General features: G+C 40.1%; 1 protein-coding gene across 3 annotated transcripts in view; it reads right to left on the reverse strand.

Annotated features, from left to right (window-relative positions):
- The window catches only part of LOC145451711 (sushi, von Willebrand factor type A, EGF and pentraxin domain-containing protein 1-like), a 52,118-nt gene extending 28,701 nt beyond the window's left edge, over positions 1 to 23,417 (reverse strand). For all 3 annotated transcript variants that reach the window (XM_080329927.1, XM_080329926.1, XM_080329928.1), the window contains exons 1-20: positions 23,263 to 23,417; positions 21,598 to 21,772; positions 20,000 to 20,080; positions 19,736 to 19,926; positions 19,518 to 19,679; positions 19,218 to 19,455; positions 18,932 to 19,150; positions 17,587 to 17,886; positions 15,222 to 15,413; positions 15,029 to 15,161; positions 14,796 to 14,896; positions 14,598 to 14,732; positions 14,158 to 14,343; positions 11,576 to 11,755; positions 7,657 to 7,871; positions 6,670 to 6,839; positions 6,488 to 6,614; positions 4,480 to 4,775; positions 3,167 to 3,406; positions 255 to 489 (exon numbers count right to left, since the gene is read on the reverse strand). In XM_080329927.1, the coding sequence (XP_080186053.1) occupies positions 255 to 489; positions 3,167 to 3,406; positions 4,480 to 4,775; positions 6,488 to 6,614; positions 6,670 to 6,839; positions 7,657 to 7,871; positions 11,576 to 11,755; positions 14,158 to 14,343; positions 14,598 to 14,732; positions 14,796 to 14,896; positions 15,029 to 15,161; positions 15,222 to 15,413; positions 17,587 to 17,886; positions 18,932 to 19,150; positions 19,218 to 19,455; positions 19,518 to 19,679; positions 19,736 to 19,926; positions 20,000 to 20,080; positions 21,598 to 21,772; positions 23,263 to 23,295 (3,609 nt within the window). In that variant the 5' untranslated portion in view covers positions 23,296 to 23,417. The remainder of the gene's footprint in view (positions 1 to 254; positions 490 to 3,166; positions 3,407 to 4,479; positions 4,776 to 6,487; positions 6,615 to 6,669; positions 6,840 to 7,656; positions 7,872 to 11,575; positions 11,756 to 14,157; positions 14,344 to 14,597; positions 14,733 to 14,795; positions 14,897 to 15,028; positions 15,162 to 15,221; positions 15,414 to 17,586; positions 17,887 to 18,931; positions 19,151 to 19,217; positions 19,456 to 19,517; positions 19,680 to 19,735; positions 19,927 to 19,999; positions 20,081 to 21,597; positions 21,773 to 23,262) is intronic.
- Between the last annotated feature and the right edge of the window lie 5 nt (positions 23,418 to 23,422).

Raw genomic sequence — 23,422 nt, forward strand, 5'->3', positions numbered from 1 at the left:
TGCTACATTCAGTGCAAATGTTAAAATGTAGTGTCCTGTTCGTATAAGCCTATTCAGTTTTCATATATGTGGCTGTAGAATGCATGTCCATGTGCTTGTGCAATGTGCATTTATAAGAATATGAATTTTTAGAGGTCTTGGAGTATGATGGACACGATGGTAGGCCTACCAGAATGCTTTTCTCAATGCAGAATCAATTCCTAAACTGTACTCGATTTTGGTCAGCCATAGCTAATAGCAATTCAACAACCTACCCAAGTGTGAGGCTGAGCAGCAAATCCTTGACACACCGGAACGCACGTAAGTGACCCCACTGATTCCATATTCCATGCTCCTCCACGGCACGATATAGTAGTGATGGATACATCTGGCATATACCCCGGCTCGCATGTAAACACACACTTGGTGTTTTCAGTATATTTGCCCATGTGCATTGGCGCTGAACAATTTCCGATATTTCCGTGATCGATATTTTCCAGTGGATCGCATCTGGTAAGAATACAGGTATCATTACATCTGAGCTTGAGATCGTTATTTACAACACAAAAACTCGGGCTGCAAAAAAGTATAGACACTGGTTATGGAGTCATAGAATTATGGCAGTACATTTAATATGGTACATAATGATATGCTTTGTAGTTTTATTAATTTAACTCAACGGCTTTTGGTGTGCTCCCTATCAACAGCACAATAACAAGCATATAAACAGCGATTCCAATGAAAACCTATTTGGCAAAGCATGATGTATGAAGGATATTTAAAAAGGAACACTAAACGACGTCAGTTGCTCAAGAACTAAGCGGTAGTCATAACAAAGGAAACGTCTGCGAATCGAATTATACAATACCCAGAAAAACATCGGACAGACATCTCAGTAGCCTATATATTAATGAAATATGTTAGGATCGTAATGGAACTTCTATTGGCATTAAATCTAGAATATTCAACTGACTCATATACAGATGAATGAAATGCCAATCTGACTTTTTAAATCACAGTGAACATGGCGCCAATGCAATTACGGGAACATAGCGATATGAGATGAGCAAAGAAATTAGGTTCAGGGCAATCCGAAAATATTCAATGGACAGAACGGGAGTAAAGAGCAGTGGCGTATACAAGGGGTGGGGGGGTTAAGGGGTCGGATGACCTCTTTATCAAAATCCTAAAAATTTATGACAAATGTAGCCTCTGATATTTGCTCATTTATCAGTTTATCATGGTCGTTTTTTCGTATGATAGGGCAAATATGGCGCCTTAGTGCTATTTAGGGGGTCGAAAACCCCTACAAAATAATGGAATTATACGCCGAATTAGCCGAAAGGATAACAAAAGTCATTATATTTGGCAGTGGCGTATCCAGGCGGGTTTTAGGGGGTCGGACCCCCACCCCTTTTCAAAATTATTAAAATTGATGTCAAATATAGCCTCTAATATTTGCCAATTTATCAGTTCAACATATTCGTTTTTTCGTATAAGGCGAATATGCCGTCTTAATGTTATTTAGGGGGTCTAAAACCCCTACACAATATTGGAATTAGTCGAAAGGATAAAAAGTCATTTTATTTCGCTAATTCCGTACGCATTCTGCGCTTGTTCAGCCACATTTCAGCTGTGGCAGTTGCTGACGTTCTCAACTTTCTTCCCTCGATTTCTCTCTCGCCTTGCTAAAACGAGAGACGCGTTTTAGGAAAATCTAATCTAATTGGTCGACGCGTTACGTAATTGCAAAGAGGATGTTGTCGGCAATCAACATCGCCCTCGAATTCGCTGCACCTGCTCGCCTTGAAATCCTAATTAGGAATTGCACGGCGTGTTGATTGATCAGCGAGACGTAGACGCGGCGCCATCAGTACGACAATGCTGTTCTCAAATCCGCGTTGTCTTCTTGGTTATCGGCGAGCAATGGCCTACGATTGACATTCACATTCCAAAATACAAGTCTAGCAATCCACGTTCCCTATTGTTAGGTGGCTTGCTGTCGTTGATATACAGGCCTATGTCGCCGCTGAACGGGAAAATTGCGTAGGCCTAGTAGTAAAGTTAACATAATCATATCGGCTGGCAAGCTTCTCTGCCGCTCAAGTTATTAGCCCAGTGTGTACTCTGTATTAATTGAGTGACTTGCGTGCTTGCAATTAAGGTTTAATTATCTTCGCGCGTACGGCTAGTAAAGCCGTCGAAAAGCACATATTCGCGTACACTGTTCACACCTAACCTCTCTGTGGTGATCGCGATCACCCTCGTTTATGCTATTGCCCTATTCCGCGCTTGTTCGTCCGCTGCGATACTACCGGCCGTGCGCATATTATCGTCAAAACATAACAAAATCGCACATCTCTGGCCGGAACTAGGCGCTTGGAGACGGGCGGCGTTTGCCGGCTCATGACTAAATGTGAGCATTTACGAATTTCTTTCAATCATACCATAATAAAATGCAATTTTCAGGCATTGTCTGTATCATTTGTACACCTCCCACCCACCGCAAATCTCTTTTAATTATTTAACTATAATATATCGTTAATGTTACCTACAGCGTGTAGACGAGTGATCGTAATGATGACGTCATAATAGCCAATTTCGGAGCGCAAATGACATTCAAATGACATTCACATTTAAAAAAGCAAGCCTAGTGATCCATATTCTCGATTGTTAGGTGGCTTGCTATCGTTGAAATACAGGCCTATGTTGCCGCTGAATGGGAGAATTGAGTAGGCCTAGTAGTAAAGTTAACCTGATGATATCAGCTGACAAGTTTCTCTGTCGCTCAAGTTATTATCCCAGTTTGTACTCTGTGACTGACATGCGTGCTAGCAATTAAGGTCTGATTATCTTTATGCATACTGCACGCTCAGCCGTACGACCCGTGAAGCCATTAAAAAGCACACATTCTTGCAGATCTCTGAGACGATTGCAACCGCCCGCTTTTATGCCATCGATAATTACACCTCAATGTGTTAATGTATACTATGTAATTATGAAACAAACCATACGAAATAGTTGTAACGCACACCACGAAATCTCTTGTAAGACAAAATTTGTACTCAGGTACAAGAAATGTAATTAGGCAACACTTACTTCAGTACTTTGTAAAAGTAGGAGTACTCCGTTACTAAGCATCAGTATAGTCTTCAGGAAAAATTATTATCAACCATGTCATACTTACAATTGAACACATTTGGGTGCAGGAGCACTCCATTCGCCGTCCGCCATGCAAGTCAGTATCGACTGGCCGATAGCAGAAAATCCATCGTGACATCCATAAGCGCACACACTTCCCGTGGTCGGCAGTCCGCCGTTGGCGGTGCATCCGTTCGAGTCTCCCGATATCAAATAGCTGTTGTCGGGCAGCGGCAAAAGACTTTGACATCTTTTGCGACAAGCCGGCATCTCCCGCGGAGACCATCTGTAACGTCAGAGACCATTTACTAAACTTGCTTTCAGAGCGGCTCAGGTGTTGCTACCCATATCAAACTGATGGTGTCATCAGGTCATTACCCCCTTCAAGGATTTTAGCAATGGATATAAAGAAGCCTTCCTGAATTTGTTTTTAAGAGGCTTGGTGTTACTTGGATATAAATACAAATCACAAATCTTAATTTACGTTTTTTTTAATTCACAGATTTATAGGTTTAAAGAGCTTCTTGAAGGTGCAGAACTTCAATATACATTAGAATAGAATATTCATGTTGAAATTATCCCAAATATTTTCGGCCGACACTGGACAGGGGTAATCGTCAGCAACTAGTAAAGAATTGGAAAGAACATTGTATATCAACAATCGTACCAGCCGAGTGTCAGCCGAAAATATTCGGGTTCATTTCAATTTGAATATACTGTTCAATCGTAGATTTATAGGTACGCAGTTCGGGAATCACAAATGTTGATACCCATGGTCATGGGATCATCAATCACAGTACTGCAACAGCAACATTTAAAGATGATACACAGGTATGGCTTACCAATTTGATTACAACTTGCATTGAAAGCACATCTAGTTCTATGTGAAAACCAATTTCCATTTCCGTAAGTCACACACACAGAGTACACAAAAACACATTAGCCTTAACAAAACAATGTGAGGTGTATTATGACTTGACATGCGCAATATCAATCACAAATTCACAATCAATTCGAATCTGGGCCTTATCAGTCGTCAAATCATGTGATATGAAGCAAATCAACATGACTGCTCTCATTGCAATTATTTACTTTGTATTTTCTCATTGGGCAAGCAGTTTCGATTGACAACATTCAATAAAATTGTGAACTATTAGGCTAGTGACTAGCATACCGTAAACTTGAAACGATAACACATGCAACTGTGTGAGCATTGCGTGTCTTCATTAAAGGCATCGGAATTGCGAAGTATCGCTGGTATTATATGTCCGTTATCGAAAGATATTTAAAGGGCGGTTTGATTTCGCCCATCTAAATACCATAATATCCCAGAGGTAGCAAAAAGAATTATTCAGGTACCTTCCACTATCCAAGCACCGCAGAGTCGCGGGTCCATCGAGATTATACAACGTCGGATCGGTACATTGCATTTCGCAAGTAGCACCGGCATTCGACATTGAACCACATGATGCCGGAGTGACAGTTACTCCGTTGCCGAGAGACAAAGCGCTGCATCTTTCAGTAGAGGCAGGAACGCAGTAAACATCCAAATCAACGAGCCATTCGCCATCACGGCATTCCACATCAGCTTGGGCGGAGGATCGATCGCTCAAGGTAGATCCAGAACATTCGATAGCACACAGAGTACCGTTGTTCTAGAAACAGTTTCAAAGTCAAGCAATCATAAATTTGATGTCGAAATAACGAACATCCGAGTGTTACAATAGGTTTCAAAAAGATTGCCCTGGAAATTCACCCTAGGTCTTCACCCTACGTGTTTCATCATTTTCTGAACATCATGAAACCATTACCTACCGTAATTTTCCATGTATATTCAGCAAAATTTTCACGATTTTTTGGCCCTAAAATCGGGGGTGCGTATTATACATGGGAACAACACGCTTGAAAAAATCTCCCTCGATAAAAAACTTGAAATCACACCTTTCTTCATGTTTGTTTCCAATCGCGCATCACTTTCAGCCATCGTGCCCAGTAATTCGTATTATCAGTGTAACGCGCTACCAATTAGCAAAAAGCGTGTTGCCAATTAACTAGTGTTATCTGCACAGCACGCAATCTACTGCTTAGTTGGTTTGCCGTTTGCACGCGAGTGAAATTAGTCCATTCATTGATTGCTGAACGCACGCGCGGCAATCCTCGCTAATTCATCGACAGGCCATGTGCGCAAAATATAATCGCTTGTGTAATCAGTCGCACCTCCAACAGACGTGGTGGTGTGCACGACATAACCGTTGACCTGAGCAATCGCATCTGACCTCGTGCGCAAGATGTCGCGTCGCCAGCCTCGCAGGCTTTGGCTACTATCGTATGGAGGCAATACCGTTACTTGTATAATGATTAGCAATCGCATTTGTGATAGGCCTCGTGCGCAAGACGTCGTGTCGCTGGCCCAAACTATCGCGTCGCCAGCCTCGCAGGCTTTGGCTGCTCTCTACTATCGTTTAGAGACAATACCGTTAATCGCATAATGATTAGCGATGGTTATGTCATGATTGTTCGACAGTGACATCGCAAAACAGAACACCATGGTGCACTAAAACACAGCTATTCATGTACTGCGAATGTAAGGTGCGTACTATACATGGGTACAGGCTTTTCCCAGAATTTGCATGCCATTTTAAGGGTGCGTATTATAGATGGGGGCGTACTATACTTGGAAAATTACAGTAAATAATAACTTGAGTCAGTAATGCTTGACCCTTTTCATTGTCACCATTAGAAATTCATAATCGCTACTTTGCATTTAGAACAGCTGAAAGAACAGTTTTCATATACAGGATAAGATAAAATGAGATATATATATAGATATGGTTTTAACTCGACACAACAATAAACAAGGAAAAAAAGATACGTGACAAAATTGTAGTGTAGACTAGGATATAACAAGAGGATCTGAAGAATATTTCGGGTTGTTTAAACCTGATGAAGTTTGCTACTATTGTCTACTAGGCACAGGATAAGGAGATATAAATTTTTGCAGCACCTTAAGCTTGCAGCTATATCAATTATCCAACAATACATCTACAATCCATTTTAAGATAAAAAAATGTTAGTACTGTAGTAACTTTTGGATCGCAGCCAACAATTTATCTGTATTGTGAAATTTAATCGACTGCAAGCATTTCAATTGACTCATCGTAAGCGACTAGCAGTGAACACAGAAATTAAATTCAAAATACGAAAATAATTTCAAATCCAAGATGTAATAAACAGAACTAAATCATTAACAAAATCCTTTCCGCAAGCGATTTCAGGTTGGTCCGTTAAACCAATGTTTTGTGAGATTTTAGAATCAATGTAACAAGCACGGTAAGCCAATAAATATACAACAACAAAAGTAACTAACCTGTGCCATGTTACCGCAAGCGGCATTCGTGATTGTAACCGATGAATCCAACACCAGATGCGGACATTGGCTCATCTCGCTAAGTCCATACAAGTTCATACCCACACCAGATGCTGTGTTTCGGAACCTGTGAATAGGAGCTGATGTTTAACACCGCCCGGCAACGCTAAATCAATGCAAACCTCCATTGAAGCTTCTCCTCCATAAAAGACTGGATGTCAGACGCCTGTTGGGGTTGCAATACTGTTCTATACCCGGAAGTCATATACATGTTTTCGTCTTTTACTTTCACAGTGTTGCCCAAATCGCCAGTGAACTTTTGCATGCTATCAGAGGGCTCGCAAGTTGCCAGCTGAAATGAAATACGATGTGCAGTGTGATCAATGCCAACGCATTTGCGCAGCAATTTAATTTCGACAAAAAATGACTTGAAATAACACAATAATCAGCTGTTCTTCTCCTGATTTCAATCTAGAGCAGGATTTCTTAACCTTTAACAACCTGGGGAACGAGCAACGAAACCACGGTAATGTCAGCAGAGGTGTTCAAAGTAGTCAGCGCTAGTACTCAAGTAGAAGGATGGTAATTTCCAGGGTTGTAATGACTCGACTAGTGATTTTTTGGTGACTCGAGTCATGTTGTCAAATGCGTAAAATGACTCGACTCGACACGAGTCAATTTTTGTATTGACTCGACTTGTACCCGAGTTACTATGTATGACTCAAACCAAGTCATACGACTCGAGACTAAGACAGCCAAGACATACATTTCATTGTAACTACAAAGGATAGTAAAGTCACCACATTATTGGTATTTCGTCCATCAGTCCTGATACTTGACTTGAACCTGGATTTGACTTGGTGGAGGATTGAAAATGACTCAACCTGACTCGAGTCAAAACTATAAAAATGAGATTGATTTGTGACTCGGAACCTTGTGACTTGGTTACAACCCTGACCTGTCAAAACTACTTCAAAGTATTCAAGTAAGTATTCAAGTAAGAAATATCAAGACGTATATTTGGCTGATGGGCCTATTTGTGGCATTTAATAGGAGGAGAGCACCTTATAAATTGCACAATGCCTACCAGCAGTGATACGATTGCTAAAAACGTTTTGAACACACATAAAACCACACCATATTCCCCACGGTCTAAAAATTGGCCTCACGTGGAATAACAACGAGCCGGAATCCGCCACCAAACACGTGCGATGAACGGCGTGCACAATATTATCGTTCTGCCAAGTCCAACTCGCATAATTGCTAACACATCGATCTTCATCTCCCACAACCTCCTCGACTTTCCGCAGCGAACCGTCTTTCTCCGCTAACAGGCACGTGACTTTACCGCCGACTTCTTGAACAATATGGAACTGCTCCTCGGCTACAAGACAACATAAGGCTTCGGACAAATCGTATGATCATTTTACAATGCAGGAAATCTTAAACTTCTTGGGCGGTCACGTGGACCCACTAATACAGGGGTTCTCAAAGGGTGGGCCACAGGAGCATTTGAGGTGGGCCACAAAGCTATTTAGAAAATTTTAAAATATATGTAAGTTTAGTTATATTTGTTTTATTAATCACTAAAAATATATTCCTATTATCTAATTATACGTAGGCTACGTAAAGCTTTTCATCCGACTCATGATGAGACGTAGTGGCACGTATGGAGTCAACATGTTCTTGTCGAAAACGGGAGGGAGAAACGGCAGCTTTTTCCACCGGCTATGACAACCTACGGCTAAGAGCAATTAAAATAATTTCGAGTATATAATAACTGGAAGGTAATACTGAAGTAACCAAGTATTCCGGCAGCGTCGTATGTCATATGCCGTTAAAAGGGGTGTCCAATAAACTCGGAATGAAGTGTAATTGAGGTATAGATATACTGTACTTAGGCAAGTCGTATTATTGTAAGATAAAAATAGCCATAACTGGAAATTATTAGCAACTTCTGGTGGAGGTTGCACCACCGCAACGAAGCGTAATGGATTGAGGATTTAGCGGAAAGCATCAATCTTTGGAAACGGTTTGAAATGTCCGCCCTGGAAATCATTGTACATAATGTAAGAGTCACATGAATTGATTGTATCATTGGATTGAATATTCTGACATCGCAACTTCATTTGGTTTGTTACAAGACATACAATGTGCATTGTGCAGCATGCATATTAAATAAATCTTTCTCCACTTCTCTGTAGTAGGCTACCCCATTCACCAATGAATTGTTTGAAGCTGACCCAGTATGATTATATTATTTCCCACAACAGTGGAACTAAAATCCCAATCACACAGTGGATGCATGGATTTGATGATTGTGTTTCTCGACGCGAATGGAGCAGCGGACGATCATAATATACACAGAGTTTTAGCCTGTGGTCTACCAGGGCCGTAACTGCTGCATCAAAAACCCCAATTGCGGGAGCTCGAAGGGGCCCAAGATAATTTCGTTGGTCGTTTGTTGGAAGATATTTATTAGACATGAAAATTTCATGGGCCGAAAGGTCTACAGTAAATTAACAGAAAAATGCGCATATTTTAGAGAAATAGGCATATCGACGCCGTCGATTACCACGCATTGCACAGGATTACGACTCCAAGATAAGAGGTGGGCCACAGCACATTTTCAAACCGGAAAATGGGCCACAGCCAAGAAAGGGCTGAGAACCCCTGCACTAATATAATATATTGAACTTACACAAAATTCTGAGTAAAAATTTGGGCAGTTGAAGACCGAAATAATGTCATCACTAGGGTGTTATTTTTTAACATGTCCAGTTTTGTCAAAATTTTAGCGTTAAATAGTCAAAAATATCTTAAAGAGTCAAAGTTTTTTTGCAACCTGCATTTCGTTTGTATCGTGGATGTTTGCACTGTCGGTGAACTAACCATTTGACAGTTTACATCTTGCAGCATACTTTATAGGTCTAATGTTGTCTACCCATTGTGAATCATAAACGGTCAAATGAAACAAATAGGTTGACATGGTGTTACGTTCAACGTACCGCAATATCCTAACTGACAGTGTACGGATGACCAGTTGGTGTTACCAGTCGGTTTTACCAGCCAACAACTGCCGCAGTTGTACGTTCTTTCTCCATTTTTAGAAAGCTACTTAGCAAGGACAGACACTTTCTATCATAATGTGTGATGTAACTACTGGAATTCAGACTTGGACAACTAGATAATTCTAGTTGTCTAATTTCACTAAATTAGAGCGAAATGCCAGTAATCTAATTCTAATCTAATTTGTGAAATGCTTCCATGCTCTAATTCTAATTCTAATCTAATTTGTGAAATGTTCTTATGCTATAATTCTAATTCTAATCTAATTTGTGAAATGTCCGTATTCTCTAATTCTAGTTCTAATCTAATTATTGTTTTCCTGAAAAGGCCTCTTTGTCCGAGGCATATTGCACTATTGCAGTGAGTTAAAAAGAATATTCCTCTTGCGCAGGGAAATCCAGTGCCAAGCCGCCATCGCCTTACTTACACCGTGCAGTCATAGTAGATATTATGACGAATAGAGCCTGCTAGAGTAGCTTGTAGTCTGCGAACAACATTCTAGTTTCTAAAACTTTACGTTAGTACATCGCCATTCTGACTAACATGGGCGATGCCCACGGTTACCATAAAAGAAGTAATATTTTATTAAAGTATAGTAAAAATCGAGCCAAGCTTGGTGTGCAGAAGTTAACCATTCTCATGTTTATGGAAATGCACTGTTGTTGTTGTTTATTAAACAAAAATATGTGGCGCTTATCGCCTCACGGCCTTTTGCACCACGCACTGTGATTTGATGTGAACTGCATTTTGCTGTATTCATTTCCCATATATAATTTCATTCAATTTCCAAGTTTTTGTGAACTAAGTAGCTCTAATTCTAATTCTAATCTAATCTGGAAAAAGCTTAGTAGCTCTAATTATAATTCTAATCTAATTTGACAAAAGCTATGTAGCTCTAATTCTAATTCTAATCTAATTTGGAAAAACTGTGCAGCTCTAATTCTAATTCTAATCTAGTTTGAAAAAAACTGTGGAGCTCTAATTCTAATTCTAATCTAATTCAGAAAATCTGAAAATTTTCTAGTTGTCCAAGTCTGCTGGAATTCTTCATAGGTCCAGATTTCGTTAAAATAAAGTTTTTTCATGTAAAAATTGGTCAGTTTTTAAGTGAGGACAGATAGTTCCAACCAGAAATGAAGATAAGTAGTACAATTCTAACATTATGTGCGAACAAACCTAATTTACATACATGAGGTCAAATTTTGGTCAACATTAAGCTTTTCAAGGTCAAAAATGTCAAAATTTTCATTTTTAGGTCAAAATCTTTCGTTTTCAGGTCAACAAAATCACCCTAGTCATCATCTGATGACTAAAAAAGGGAACTACCTGATGATTGAATAAAAGGTCACCACTAAGGCTGGGCACAATTATTCGAGTTTACCCAAATCTGGATCGAGTATAAATTCTACTGATTTGAGTCGAGTAAAGAGAGATTATTTTTTTAGGTACTGAAATTATACGCTTCTTGCCTCTAAGAGCTAATTCACCAACGTGAATAATAGTTCCGATATGCTCTTCCACTGTGGATAGCTGTAAAACTCGATTGGTCGTATCGCAACGTAGAAAACACGTAGTGATATTTCTGTGAAGTCGTGATTAAACCACGTCCCACAACATTGTCACAAAGTGCAATGAAATGCGTATGGTTGAGAAAATACCAAATAATCTTAAATGTGATGTAGAAATGGCATTATGTTCTTTGTTGTCACACGAAATGTACATATTTGGACTTTCTACATCATTCATACTGTTGTGATGTCATGATAAGTGATAATCAAATACTTGACAAGACGCCTCCTAAAGGGCATCAATGTCGCCAATGACGCCTCATTGACACATTGGTAGTTCAAGAGCTATTTCATGACTAAAATAAAAAGAGAGATCAACACTTCTGCTCACCTCTCACCACAGTCAATGGCGTCATAAATAAAAACAGATATTATAAATCCGTTATACTTTATATTTGCAGTTAAACTTTGGCCGTTCACGGACCCCAGTCGAAAAAAACCTGTGACTTACGGGTACAAGTCGGCGCTAATGCAGACCAGCCAGCCTCGCACGTCAAAACCCGATCTCCGTTGATGCGAAATGACGGCTTGCAGCTGAATTCGCAAGTGCTGCCGACGACCGTGCTACCGTCAATGCATGAATCTCTTTCGAGATAGCCGTTAGTAGGAGCCGTCAGACCCGAACAGTTTGCTGGAAGAGACGAGCTGATTTAATATATTTGAATTTTAATCCTTCTTCGTATATTTGACTCAAATTCAAGTCCAAATTCATAATTGATTCGATATAATGTGTAAATCCAAGTGCAAATCTCGTAACGAACGAAACTTGTTCAAAAGTCGCATGAAAATAGAAAATGATTAGCAGTTTAGCGAGAAAGTGTAATGGTTATGCGTCCGGCTTCTCGATCGGTAGGTCGTGGGTTCGATTCCCGGCCGCGTCATACCGAAGACTCGAAAATTGGTATCCGCAGCTATCCTGCTAGGCGCTCAGCAATCACAGATAGCATGGAGGAGAAAAAAAAACGGGGGCGCAGTCTAGACGACCTCACGGCCGTATCCGCAACTCCGCCGTCAAAGCATCTCGGTGGTGCAGGCGAAAAAGAATATCATATCTCTCTCTCTCAGTCTAAATGTAATTGAATAAATATTTATATTGTAATAAACGGTATATTTTAACCGTTTGGCGCCGGCGTGAGTATTTTTACCCATGCCGGTACAAGGGAAGCGTAAGGTAATAGAACCACAAAATATCCCGTTCTAGTCGTGCTAGGTCGTTGCATCTTCATTTCTGCGATTAGATATTGTTTGTGCAAGTTCATTGATACCATTTTATTAGATATACATTATATCTAAGACGTCGAAATCAGATAGCAAACACCGTAGATAAATATGTTGCAAAATACACTGTCTCGGCAACGCGCGCGTCCTTGACCACTCTCACATAACGTACTCTATGTTTTGTTATAGCCTACCTGAGGCATAGTTGTTTCTTTCTGTGAAAAGCTAGTGTCCATACAAGTCCACACATATATTCTTATTTTATATAAGTTACATGTAAGGTGTTCGAAATACATGTGATAGGCCGCGTGACAAAAATATCTGCCGACCGCATCATTTCGCGGACACGCGCGTTCTCGATACTCGTCATATACTCTGTTGTATATTTGTTTTTATTCGTCATAGCCAGTTGTAGTTTGTTTCTGTGAATAGTGCTTGTTAGCTTCTGTTTTTCTTGCTGAAACAACGATATTAGTTATGTCTGCATCGCTCAAGGTTGAATTTGAAAATCGGGAAGAGAAATCTCGCAGCCTACCGTACCAGCTTCAAGCAGATGGATACTCGTCACATAACGGGATATATATCGAGTTCTAATAGTGATATATCTTCATAGATTGTGTCTGTGAATAGTTGTTGCCTATACGATTCTAAATAATGGCTAATAGTCAAGTATAATTCGGAATAAATACAACGTTACTCAGCGCATATACCTACCGGAAAGAGCGCGTCTGCATATACAAGGATCAGTCGTATAACGATATATATCTCACGTTGTTGTAGTAATGATGTGTGTTTGTGGTTTGTCCTTATAGTTAGGCCTCAACAATCTCCGTTTATCAATACTAAAGTGACCCATTTACGTGCTCTATAGGCTTTGTAAATGCCCTGGAACTAACGCTAGCGTGTCACTCGCCGTTGACTCACTCACTCTGCGGTCTGGTGCGTGTTTATTCTGCAAACCAGCCGTACAGTATCTATTGAATAATCACGACATTATGGCGTATGAGATCGACTGAGGCATCTCTGTGATCATGATTTCCTCGCCGATATGATTCACAAGATGCCAATGTCACCAGATATCTACATTAAGGCTTATAAAGAGTACAGTAAAGCTAATTCGTTTCTCATCAACGTTTTCTCGGCTTGCTCTTGATATAAGTGGTCAGACACAGAGCTCGAAATGATTTGAGTGGCGCAATCGGATCCGCGTTAAAGTTCTGAATCGAACAGTACCTAGGTTACTGTGTTCGGATCCCATTAAGGTACAGTTTTTCGATTTTGAAAATTGAAGTAAATTTTTTCGAAAATTGCAGCCGGTGCCAATCGGTTAAGCTGACCCCCGTCAGGGGTATTCGTCAGCAACTAGTAGAGCTTTCAGAAGAACTTTTAGATCAACAATCACATCACCAAACATATGACGTCCCTGGCACGAAAATTCAAGCAATCGAGGCAAACAGAAGGCTTAAGCTTAATGTACTTTTTTTCTATTATACACAAACTCGTTCTTTTGGCACACACTAGCTTGGCGGATTTTGACTCCAAGGTACATAAATGGAAGAATAATATGGACATATTTTACAATTGTATACCGAAGTTAAGAAACTCCAAGAATAGCTTCAAAATAATCATAAATCCATATCGAATCCAAATCCAGCCAAAATCATAAAATCAACGAAACCCAAACTGGTAAGCATACTATTTCCCAGGGATATCTAGAACTTCTAGATATTATATAGGTAGTTTCTAGATATCCCTGCTATTTCCGTATTCGGTAAAACTCACAAAGCAGAAAAAGGGTCTGAAAATCGTAAAAACCTTTGCATAGTCCCTGTACGGTGTCCCAAGTGCCGTCGCCAGCGCAAGTAACTGTCCCAGGACCAGTAAGTTGGAAACCAAGCGAGCACGACAGACTACAGGCCCCGGGCTCAGCAAAGTGCGATCCCGTACACGTGGCCGGCGTCCAATTGCCATATCTGTCAGGCACTAGAGGCCGGCACATCTCTGCAAATATGATATTGTGGGTCATTCTTGCATAAAGTCAAACTGTTCGGTAATAACACGTTTAAAATTACTAAATTTGAAGATCCAATTGCTATTCTAATGGTTATCTATTTTTGTCGGACACTCACCAACTACAAAAAGGATTCACTTGCAAATATGTAGCAGTTATGACCATTTCTCTCAGCAGCAAAGGTTGGATTTCAACAAAGACAAGCGACTTGATTGTAACCTGACACTGACAAATCAAGACTTACTTTCACAAGTTATGTTCTCTCTACTCCATTGTCCCGATGGAAGACACACGGTACTATTCTCAACAGCTCTACTTCCAGTGTCACAGTGTATTATGCATTCTGTACCTTCCAGTAAGGTTACATCGCTACAGGGCCCTGTAAAATTTCTTTCATTGAAACAAATCAGTCAATTTTTAAAATCAATGGTCTTGTGCTCACCTGCCGTGCTCATGAATACTCCATTCTCTGGATTTGGCAGTGCTTCACACAATTGCACACATGTAGGTTCCTCAGCGTCCCACGATCCACCATGGCATGTTCTATCGAGAGAAGTTGTGGTATTATGAAGCAGATAATGAACAGCAACAGGTGTAAATAAGTTGTCACTCACGCAGTACCAGGCAGTACCTAGCCTGATTAAAACGTACAATGCAAATGATTTATAAACGTACCTTTTGCTGGCTCCTACAAGAGAGTTACCAGCATCACAAGAATACTTGCAGCTCAAACCTTCATAAGTGCTGGACATGCATATCAGGGGAGACACAGTCACTGAATTATTTGCTGAATGCATGGGACACGACTCTGCAATAACTCAAGCAGATAAATCATCATAGCTTAAGCACAAGAGATTAAGAACACTACCGTGGCAAGGTGATATTTCCCCAGTCCATGTACCAGACACTTCACAAGTCAGCACTTTGTAATCAGCTCCGTCTGCCATAGCAAATCCGGGGTTGCATGACACACTACATTCATCTCCTTCCAATGGATTGCTGACACAAGTTGATGGTTCAACAACACCATTTTCAGGCGGCACCAATGTTGCACATTTCGCTGAAGCATTTTCATAGTATAGAGTAGAGATACTGTAGGCAATTTCATTGTGACACACCTAAAGAGCCTCATATCCCAGTAACTATGTTACATATGCTGGTATGGGTAGCAAACTGAATTACGACATGGTGAATTACCAACAGTGCTTTAACCTTGATCACTTGTGAGTGATATTGGCTCACCTTCATAATTACGCTACCCTTCAACAATACTTCTCAGGATTAGCTGTAAACAAGTATAAGTGGGTAGTTGGGTAGGCGGACATTTTTTTTTTCGTTTTGACTGAAATTAAAAGCTGTAACCGAGAGACAGTTCTTGGAAAACGATTTATGCGGGTATGTTTGTCAACAAGTAAACACCGTTTCAGTCGAATATATATTCATATAAACAAGTATAGCCATTACCGTAATTTTCCATGTATAATGCGCAAAATTTTCACGATTTTTTGCCCTAAAATAGGGGGTGCGTATTATGCATGGGTACAACAAGCCATGAAAAAAATTTCCCTCGATAAAAAACTTGAAATAACGCCTTTCTTCATGTTTGTTTTCAATCGCGCATCACTTATTATAGAGTGTAACGCGCTGCCAATTACCGAAAAGCGTGTTGCCAATTAACGAGAGTCGTGTGCACAAGCACGCGATCTCCTGCTGAGTTGGCTTGCCGTTTGAACGCGAGCGAAATCAGGTCACTGAAAGGTACTAGAAATTGCCAACTTTATGTATCAGTTCCATTGCGGTCAATGTCCCTCAAATTTCAACGACTACTTCACCTCGGAGACAAAAGCGCACAAGTACAGCACACGCGCGTCATCAAAGAACAACTACCATATGATCAGGACTGAATACAAGAAAACGCATTGCTCTATCAAGTATGCCGTCCCCAATTGTGGAACAGCATCTCGCCGGCTATCCAACAGTCGTCGAGCATGTCCGCATTCAAATCGAAATACAAGCAATTTCTTCTAAATCAATACTAGCCAGTCTTCAGGATTACCGGACCACGACCTAACATCGACCTCGCCCTCCGCCACATGCCACCTCATTTTGTTGCTTGCGTCTTATATTCTCTGCATTACTTTTCATGCAGTGTGCATTAGGGCTCTTCAAAATGACTTTTTTTCTCAAATCGTACTGGCTACTTGATAAAATTGTTAGGTTACTTAAATTAAGCCTACACACAAAATTTGGTTCAATTCCAGCCAATAACCGCTTTGCTACAGGAGAAGAAAGTTTCTATTTATTATATAAAAATAAATAATAAAAAATTTGAAAATTTTCTGTTCACCCCATGAAAGTGTTAGGCTGTCTATAGAAACAATGTTCACCAAATTTGGTTCAATTACAACCAGTGGAAGCGGAGTTATTGCCGTCGAAAAATTTTGATTTGAATAAAATAGTATTTACGGTGACCGAATCTTCGTTTATTTATTATAGTTGTGCTCACCGTAAATACTATTTTATTCAAATCAAAATTTTTCGACGGCAATAACTCCGCTTCCACTGGTTGGCTCAGTAATTAAGTAAGTCTGCCATTTTGGAGTAGCCTACTTAACTAGGTCAAGACCTACAACAACAAAGATTTACAACTTGCACTAACTTAAGTGTTTGTGTTCTTCGACCACTTCCAGTACTACATCAATAATTTCTAAATTAAAATTACTGTCTAAATTTTAGATTCTGTCAAGTAGAAAGCAACTTTTATTTATGAAAGCATTATAAGTATCAGATGTAATAATAGAATATAACAATGAAAATTAGCAATCATCATCATCATTTTATTGAAATTTTCATCAAATCAATACACCACAAGTTTGTGATACAATGAACAGATAGCAGGGTGCCGAAACGATTTGGAGTAGTCTTTAATCAGACACCCACCAATTTACCAATCTATAACACCATTATTCACAAGATGTTAGCGGCGAACGTAGATCCTGTAATTTCGAAAGCTATCACAAACAAGTATCTGTGAAGCCGCTCCAAATCTACTTCTTCCAACTGCTTGTGCGCATTTCAAATCATTCATTTTCAACTTTTACTCATAGCAGCTTGAACCCGTCTTAAAAATCACTATTTCTACTTCCAATGCATTAGAAATTTACGGCATTACTTCCGCAGGTACTCTATTATCGTCAATAACTGACTTGGCCACCTCGGCAGACAACACTTACTTTTGCAGGTCCCAACAATTCCATTCCATTCCCCGTCGCTTCCACATCGCTGAAGATACGTTCTGACGTCATCCAACGGATCAACAGCGTCCTCTTTCAAAGCATAATTGTTAAAGTCAAACAGGTCCGCCCCAGGCATGTCGAGCTTCTTCTCGACAGTGGTAGGAGATGGGAATATCATTTGATAGTTTTCCGACGGACATTCGGTAAAGCACAGTTGACCGGACGAGGAGTTGGCGTGCGAACAGCTTTGCGGCGTTATACTTCCGACGGTTGTATGTTCCAAAGGAGGGCATTTTTCTAAATCAAGGTGCAGACTTGTTCAACCTATCAACCTAGTTAGCTGATGGTCAACTAACTACTGTTTTAGTAGCTCTAGCTCTAGTCGCTGTCTTTGAAATGTGAGTAGTTAGAGTTCTAGTTGCAAATTCGAAAAAATAGCTGTCGAACTAGGAAACATGTGTCTTTGTTTGGTGCGAATGTGATACCGGTGTTCTGTTGTGTGATGTTCTTCCAACCATTGCTAGAGTCATCATTACTGACGGTGGCGTAGCCAGGGGGTTGGTTTTGGGGGTTGAAACACACGGTTGTAACCAAGTCACAAGGTTCCAAGTCAAAAGTAAATCTGTTTTATAGTTTTGACTCGAGTCAAGTCGAGACAGTCATAATTCACCACCGATTCAAGTCCAAGTCCAAGTCAGCTAGTAGAGCGTCGAGTCCGAGTCATAGTGGTTTGACTCCTCTCCGAGTCCAAGTCATTATATTCACTGTCCAGTTTTCAGTTCAGTTCGATTCAACATATTCACATAAACACATTCATAATATAGTAATTTTTCTCAGATTTAACAACTTCTGGCCTTATTTTCCAAGTATCAAGACTGATAAACAACAAATCATGTGTTAACTTTACTATTCTTCGAGGTTATAATGAAATGTCTGTCTTGGCCGTCCTAGTCTCGAGTCATATGACTTAGTTTGAGTCACGCACAATGACTTGAGTACAAGTCGAGTCAATACATAAATGGACTCGAGTCGAGTCATTTTTCGCATTTGAAAAAATGAATCAAGTCCAGATAAGTCACCAAAAACTCACGACTCAAGTCCGACTTGAGTCAAGTCATATTACAAACCTGTTGAAACCCTTCCATTCCAAACTCGTAATGATTTTCATGTGGAAAACCGATCCAATTCCGATAAAAGAAAAATCAATGATTTGCTTTGGTGTTGAATTAAGTTAGTTGTGTTGGTTAGATCTAGCTCTAGTTACTTATTTCAAATATCCAGCAGTCTGTCAGGGTGACAACACATCGACTGTAAAATCACATGAAGAAATGACCCTGCTCACTGTGGCATTGGACAGGTTCGCCGCTCCAAAGACCCGAACCCATACATATACGATTCGGAGATCCCTCGAGATCGAAGCCAGGATCGCAGGTGAAGGAGCATGCCATTTTTGCGTAAGTGCTGATCGAAGTGGTGCAAGCTTGCGGGTAAACTTTTCCGTTGGAGGGATGACTCAACGAGCGGCAGAGGCCTTCTTCATCATCGTCATCGGTTTGAATGTCTATCGCAGAAATTTAGCCCTGAATGCTACGTATTTTGGTAGGACAGGCAATAAAAACAACACTTACCAATAATCGGGTTCAATCCAAAAATATCCAACAATTCTTGATCGAGTTGCCCGTATTTTTTACTGAAAAATCCAGCTTGAGCCAAAGCAACAATCGCTTGTGCCTTGGTCATGTTTTCCAATGATTCCAGTTTGATTGACGTCTCATCCACTACGATCCCAGGAACTTTACTAAGGGCGGCGACAAAATCCGTCTGAAGATCCTCTGTTGACTTGGTTATGTTCTTTTTCAAGTAAAGCTATAGCACAACAAATGCAACTCTGTAAACACGCACAATGGTGATGCATTAAAGCAAAATACCCAATGTTTTGCAACAACGGAATGTTCATTCCCATCATTTCCTGATCTTCCGGAAACAGACCGACGTGCTCGAGATGCAAGGGTATTGGACGCACCATATTTGAAAGCAATAACCACAACATTTTCTACAGGCAGACTCGCATTCCCATAAATATACTCTAGCTATAATGAATATGGTGCATGTTCAAAATAATGTTATTAGTATCAGGTGAATTTACCTGAGGTTCGAGTTTGTATCGCGTCGCCCTAGAAGCGGGACTTCCAATCTGCCGTAACTCACTGATATATCTCAGATCTTGACCACCCACGGACTTGACTCGTACAGAGCCAAGGTAATCGGGGATATTAAACTCCTCCGTCGTGTAAGGGAATCTGAATGTCTGTTCCTTTCTAGTAGCCATCACAATCACTAACATTTCAAAGGAAGAACAAAGATAATAGCAATTAACGAGGAGCAAAATCTTTAAATTGAACAAACATACCAGCAGCAATTAGCAATATAACCCCAATGCCTGCTGTAACGATCCAAGGCAACAAATCCTTCATAATATTCGGTGGTTCTTCTGCAATTAATTGAAGACCAGATATTACTGATGGGAAATGTATAATTTTAACCTGATGATATATTTGCATTGAAATTGCCACATAAATTCTGCTAGTAGTAAACTAAAAATCAAAATCAGAATTTCTTAAAGTAGTACAACTCAGTGACCAAGTACTTTTGATTTTTTGACTAATCAAGTAGGTTTCAATTAGTCACTTGAATGCTTTCTCAGGTAAATGCTTTAGACTTCTTCCACTGTCACAGCCACAAGTGTAACTACTCCTGCCTACAATTTACCTTTAGGATTTCCTTTTTATTGATGAGATTGTCCTAACAGTAGGCGAGATATCCCCTGTATCTCGGTAACAGAACGTAATCTTGAAAACTTCACCTATTTGTGGAATCTTTAGTCATAATATATTAGGTGATAAATTGCTTTCGTAAATTCTGAAAGCTCAAGCAGCAGACAAGAAAACTTGCGATTTTGAAAAATTTCCGACCGATAGTACTGTGTTGACTGAAAAAAAAGGTCATCACTTTGCCTCGACTCTCGAATTACCCACATTTTTACGAAAGTGTGTGGTGTTGACTGAAAAAAGGTCATCACTTTGACTCGACTTCCGATCCACCCGATTTTTTACAAAACTCTGACGTTCGCTGTGTCGGAGTCACATTTTTCATGGCATTATGATCTTTTTCAGAGAAAGAGAGGACGAATTCCCAAAAAAGAGGAGATTTAGGCGTCTTCCCAGGACACTTTAAATGTAATGAAAAAAAAGGGCAAATCCTCTTAAAATAGGACGTATGGTAACCCTAATTTATAGCAGCAGTAGTCAATCTGTGTTTGACAAAAATATCTATCTTTAAATTTTGAAGGATGCTAGAATAACAAGCTTCTGTATTAAATCCACTACACAATGCATCGACGTGAAGTTTTGTTATCACAATCTACTTCTTCAAACTACTTACTTCGCTACTTTTCAAATGTTGCATTTTCTATACTGACAGGAGTCAGTAAAGAGGAAGTATAGGCCTACACTATGTTTTGTAGTAGAATTAATTAATAACTGATCACCAGTAGCAATCCTATCATTGACGAGACCTGCTGAATCACTCTTGCTACAAAATATAGACAAAATGAATGAAAAGAGGAAGGAAAGGAAAGGACGTAGTTTATTTTTGTCCTTGATGTTTTTGCGGCATATACACCGACTCATGATATACATACACACGATCAGCGCATATGCATACCATGAGTGCATATGCCGCTGGACAAGGAAGTGCAGATATAGCCGTTACGACTTTCTAAGTCATGCACCACCCCTCCATGCTATCCCAGTAATGCATGAGCGCCAAGCAGGGAAGCCATGGATACCAGTGTTACTAATCAGGTCTTTGGTCTGACCCGGCCGGGAATCGAACCCACGGCCTACCGATCAAGAAGCCAGACGCTCAACCATTACGCTATCTTGATGGTGAATGAAGTTTTTTAGCCATTGTTTAAACAAACACGATCATTCAACGCGCTATATTCACCATCGTCCTCATCTTGATCTATAGGTTTCTCATTTTCGACTTCCTTCACATGACCACTGGCTTCCTTCAAAGGGACTTCATTTTCCTTCACAGAAGCACTGGGTTCCTTGATAGGAGCTTCACTTTCCTCTACAGGATCTTCTACATCAATCTTAACATCGTTGGGTGCTACAACCTGCATAATAAAAAAACTGGGTAACACGAGTAACCAACCTCGATATTACTACGTTTGTGTTATGAGTTATAAAAAGTAATTCTATGCCTCAAAAATCCAAATTTTCTGAAGAAAAAAAATTGACAGAATTTGTCCTATAAATGCAATACCATACAGTACGCAAGTACAAGAAAGAGCCTGTACCAACATGCTAAGCTGCTAAGGATGGCAGATGAAGAATGGTCCACTTTCGCTATTATTTTCGCTCAATTTTCAAACCGAGCAGGTTGTCCAGTTATTTATGTGTATTAAGTAACAATGAGTAGCAGCTATCTCGTGAATCGACTACAGTTTGCTGGCATGGAAGTATTAGCAGGTAGCACTTTCGTACCATGATACACTTTCTGTCTGATAATTGATATCAATAAATCAATAACCGTCAGATTATATTTTCATGCTACTAACTGAAGTCTTGCTACGATGTCATCCAATTAGAATATCTGACTTGATGCATGATGGACCATTGCTAGTAGTGATAGGTACAGAATAATTTAACGTACACCCAGCATAAAAAATCCCTGATTAAGTTAGTTGAAGTCCACACTTACAGTACATGAGTGGAATTCCATGAGAAATAGCCTGAAATGAACCAACAATTTGTCAAATGTAAATATGGAGTAGACGGCCAAGCATAAGAGAAGTCGAAGAAATGATCAGAAACCGTTGATTGGCAATTTTCGAAGGGACACTGTAAAACCCACAAAAACCTGTAAAACCCGCAAACCTGCAGGGTGTATAACAGGGTTTTGCGGATAACCAGCAGGGTTTTGCGGGTGATAAAGCGGGTTTTGCGGGTGAATAGCTGGGTTTTGCAGGTGATAAAACTGATTTCGCGGTTGACTAGCAGGGTTTTGTGGGTGACAAAGCGGGTTTTGCAGTTAACTAGCAGGGTTTTGCGGGTGAATATCAGGGTTTTGCAGGTGAATAGCAGGGTCTTGAGGGTGGCCATACGGATTTTGCGGTTAACATAGCAGGGTAATGTGTGTATCTTTATACACAATATCATCACTTCATGGCAAAATTGTTTTGGTCATCTCATTATACCTTGATACATTGTTTAGTCACCAGTTGGAAAATTCGAGTGCCAAAATGTCTGACTTGATGTACCAAGACCATAAACACACTAGCAAACAATCTCAATTCCCAATGATTGGCTGGTTTTGCGTATGGATATTTGGGTTTCCTTTCATCAATAATTATCCATTCCATGATATCTTGGCGCCATGAAGTGATAATATAGTAAAATAAAAGATATACACATTACCTGAATATGCCTTGCTTTTGTGGGTATCGTATTGCCATGTGTGCCACCCAGGTTTTACAGTGTCCCAGTTTCAAAGTCTTACAAGTACCAACACAGTACTATTACCAGCACCAAGTCAGTTCGAAATCAAGTCCATACTTCAAAGGTGGCATACGCAGTCTAACGTTTGAATATTAGTATTTCTCACCGGGGAAGACGTTTCTTCGTTACTCGCACTCATCGCATCAGGCCCGCACTGTCGTTTTTACCACCTTCAGCAAATGACCTACGGTTACGGTACCGGTACTACCTGCGGGTCTTCTGGTCTTGAATTTAGGATGACGCAGCTGAAGTGTTACGAAACAGTT

This window comes from Botryllus schlosseri, chromosome 12 (genome assembly GCF_051294905.1).
Source record: "Botryllus schlosseri isolate E-star chromosome 12, Bs_hap1, whole genome shotgun sequence".
NCBI classification, from domain to species: Eukaryota; Metazoa; Chordata; class Ascidiacea; order Stolidobranchia; family Styelidae; genus Botryllus; species Botryllus schlosseri.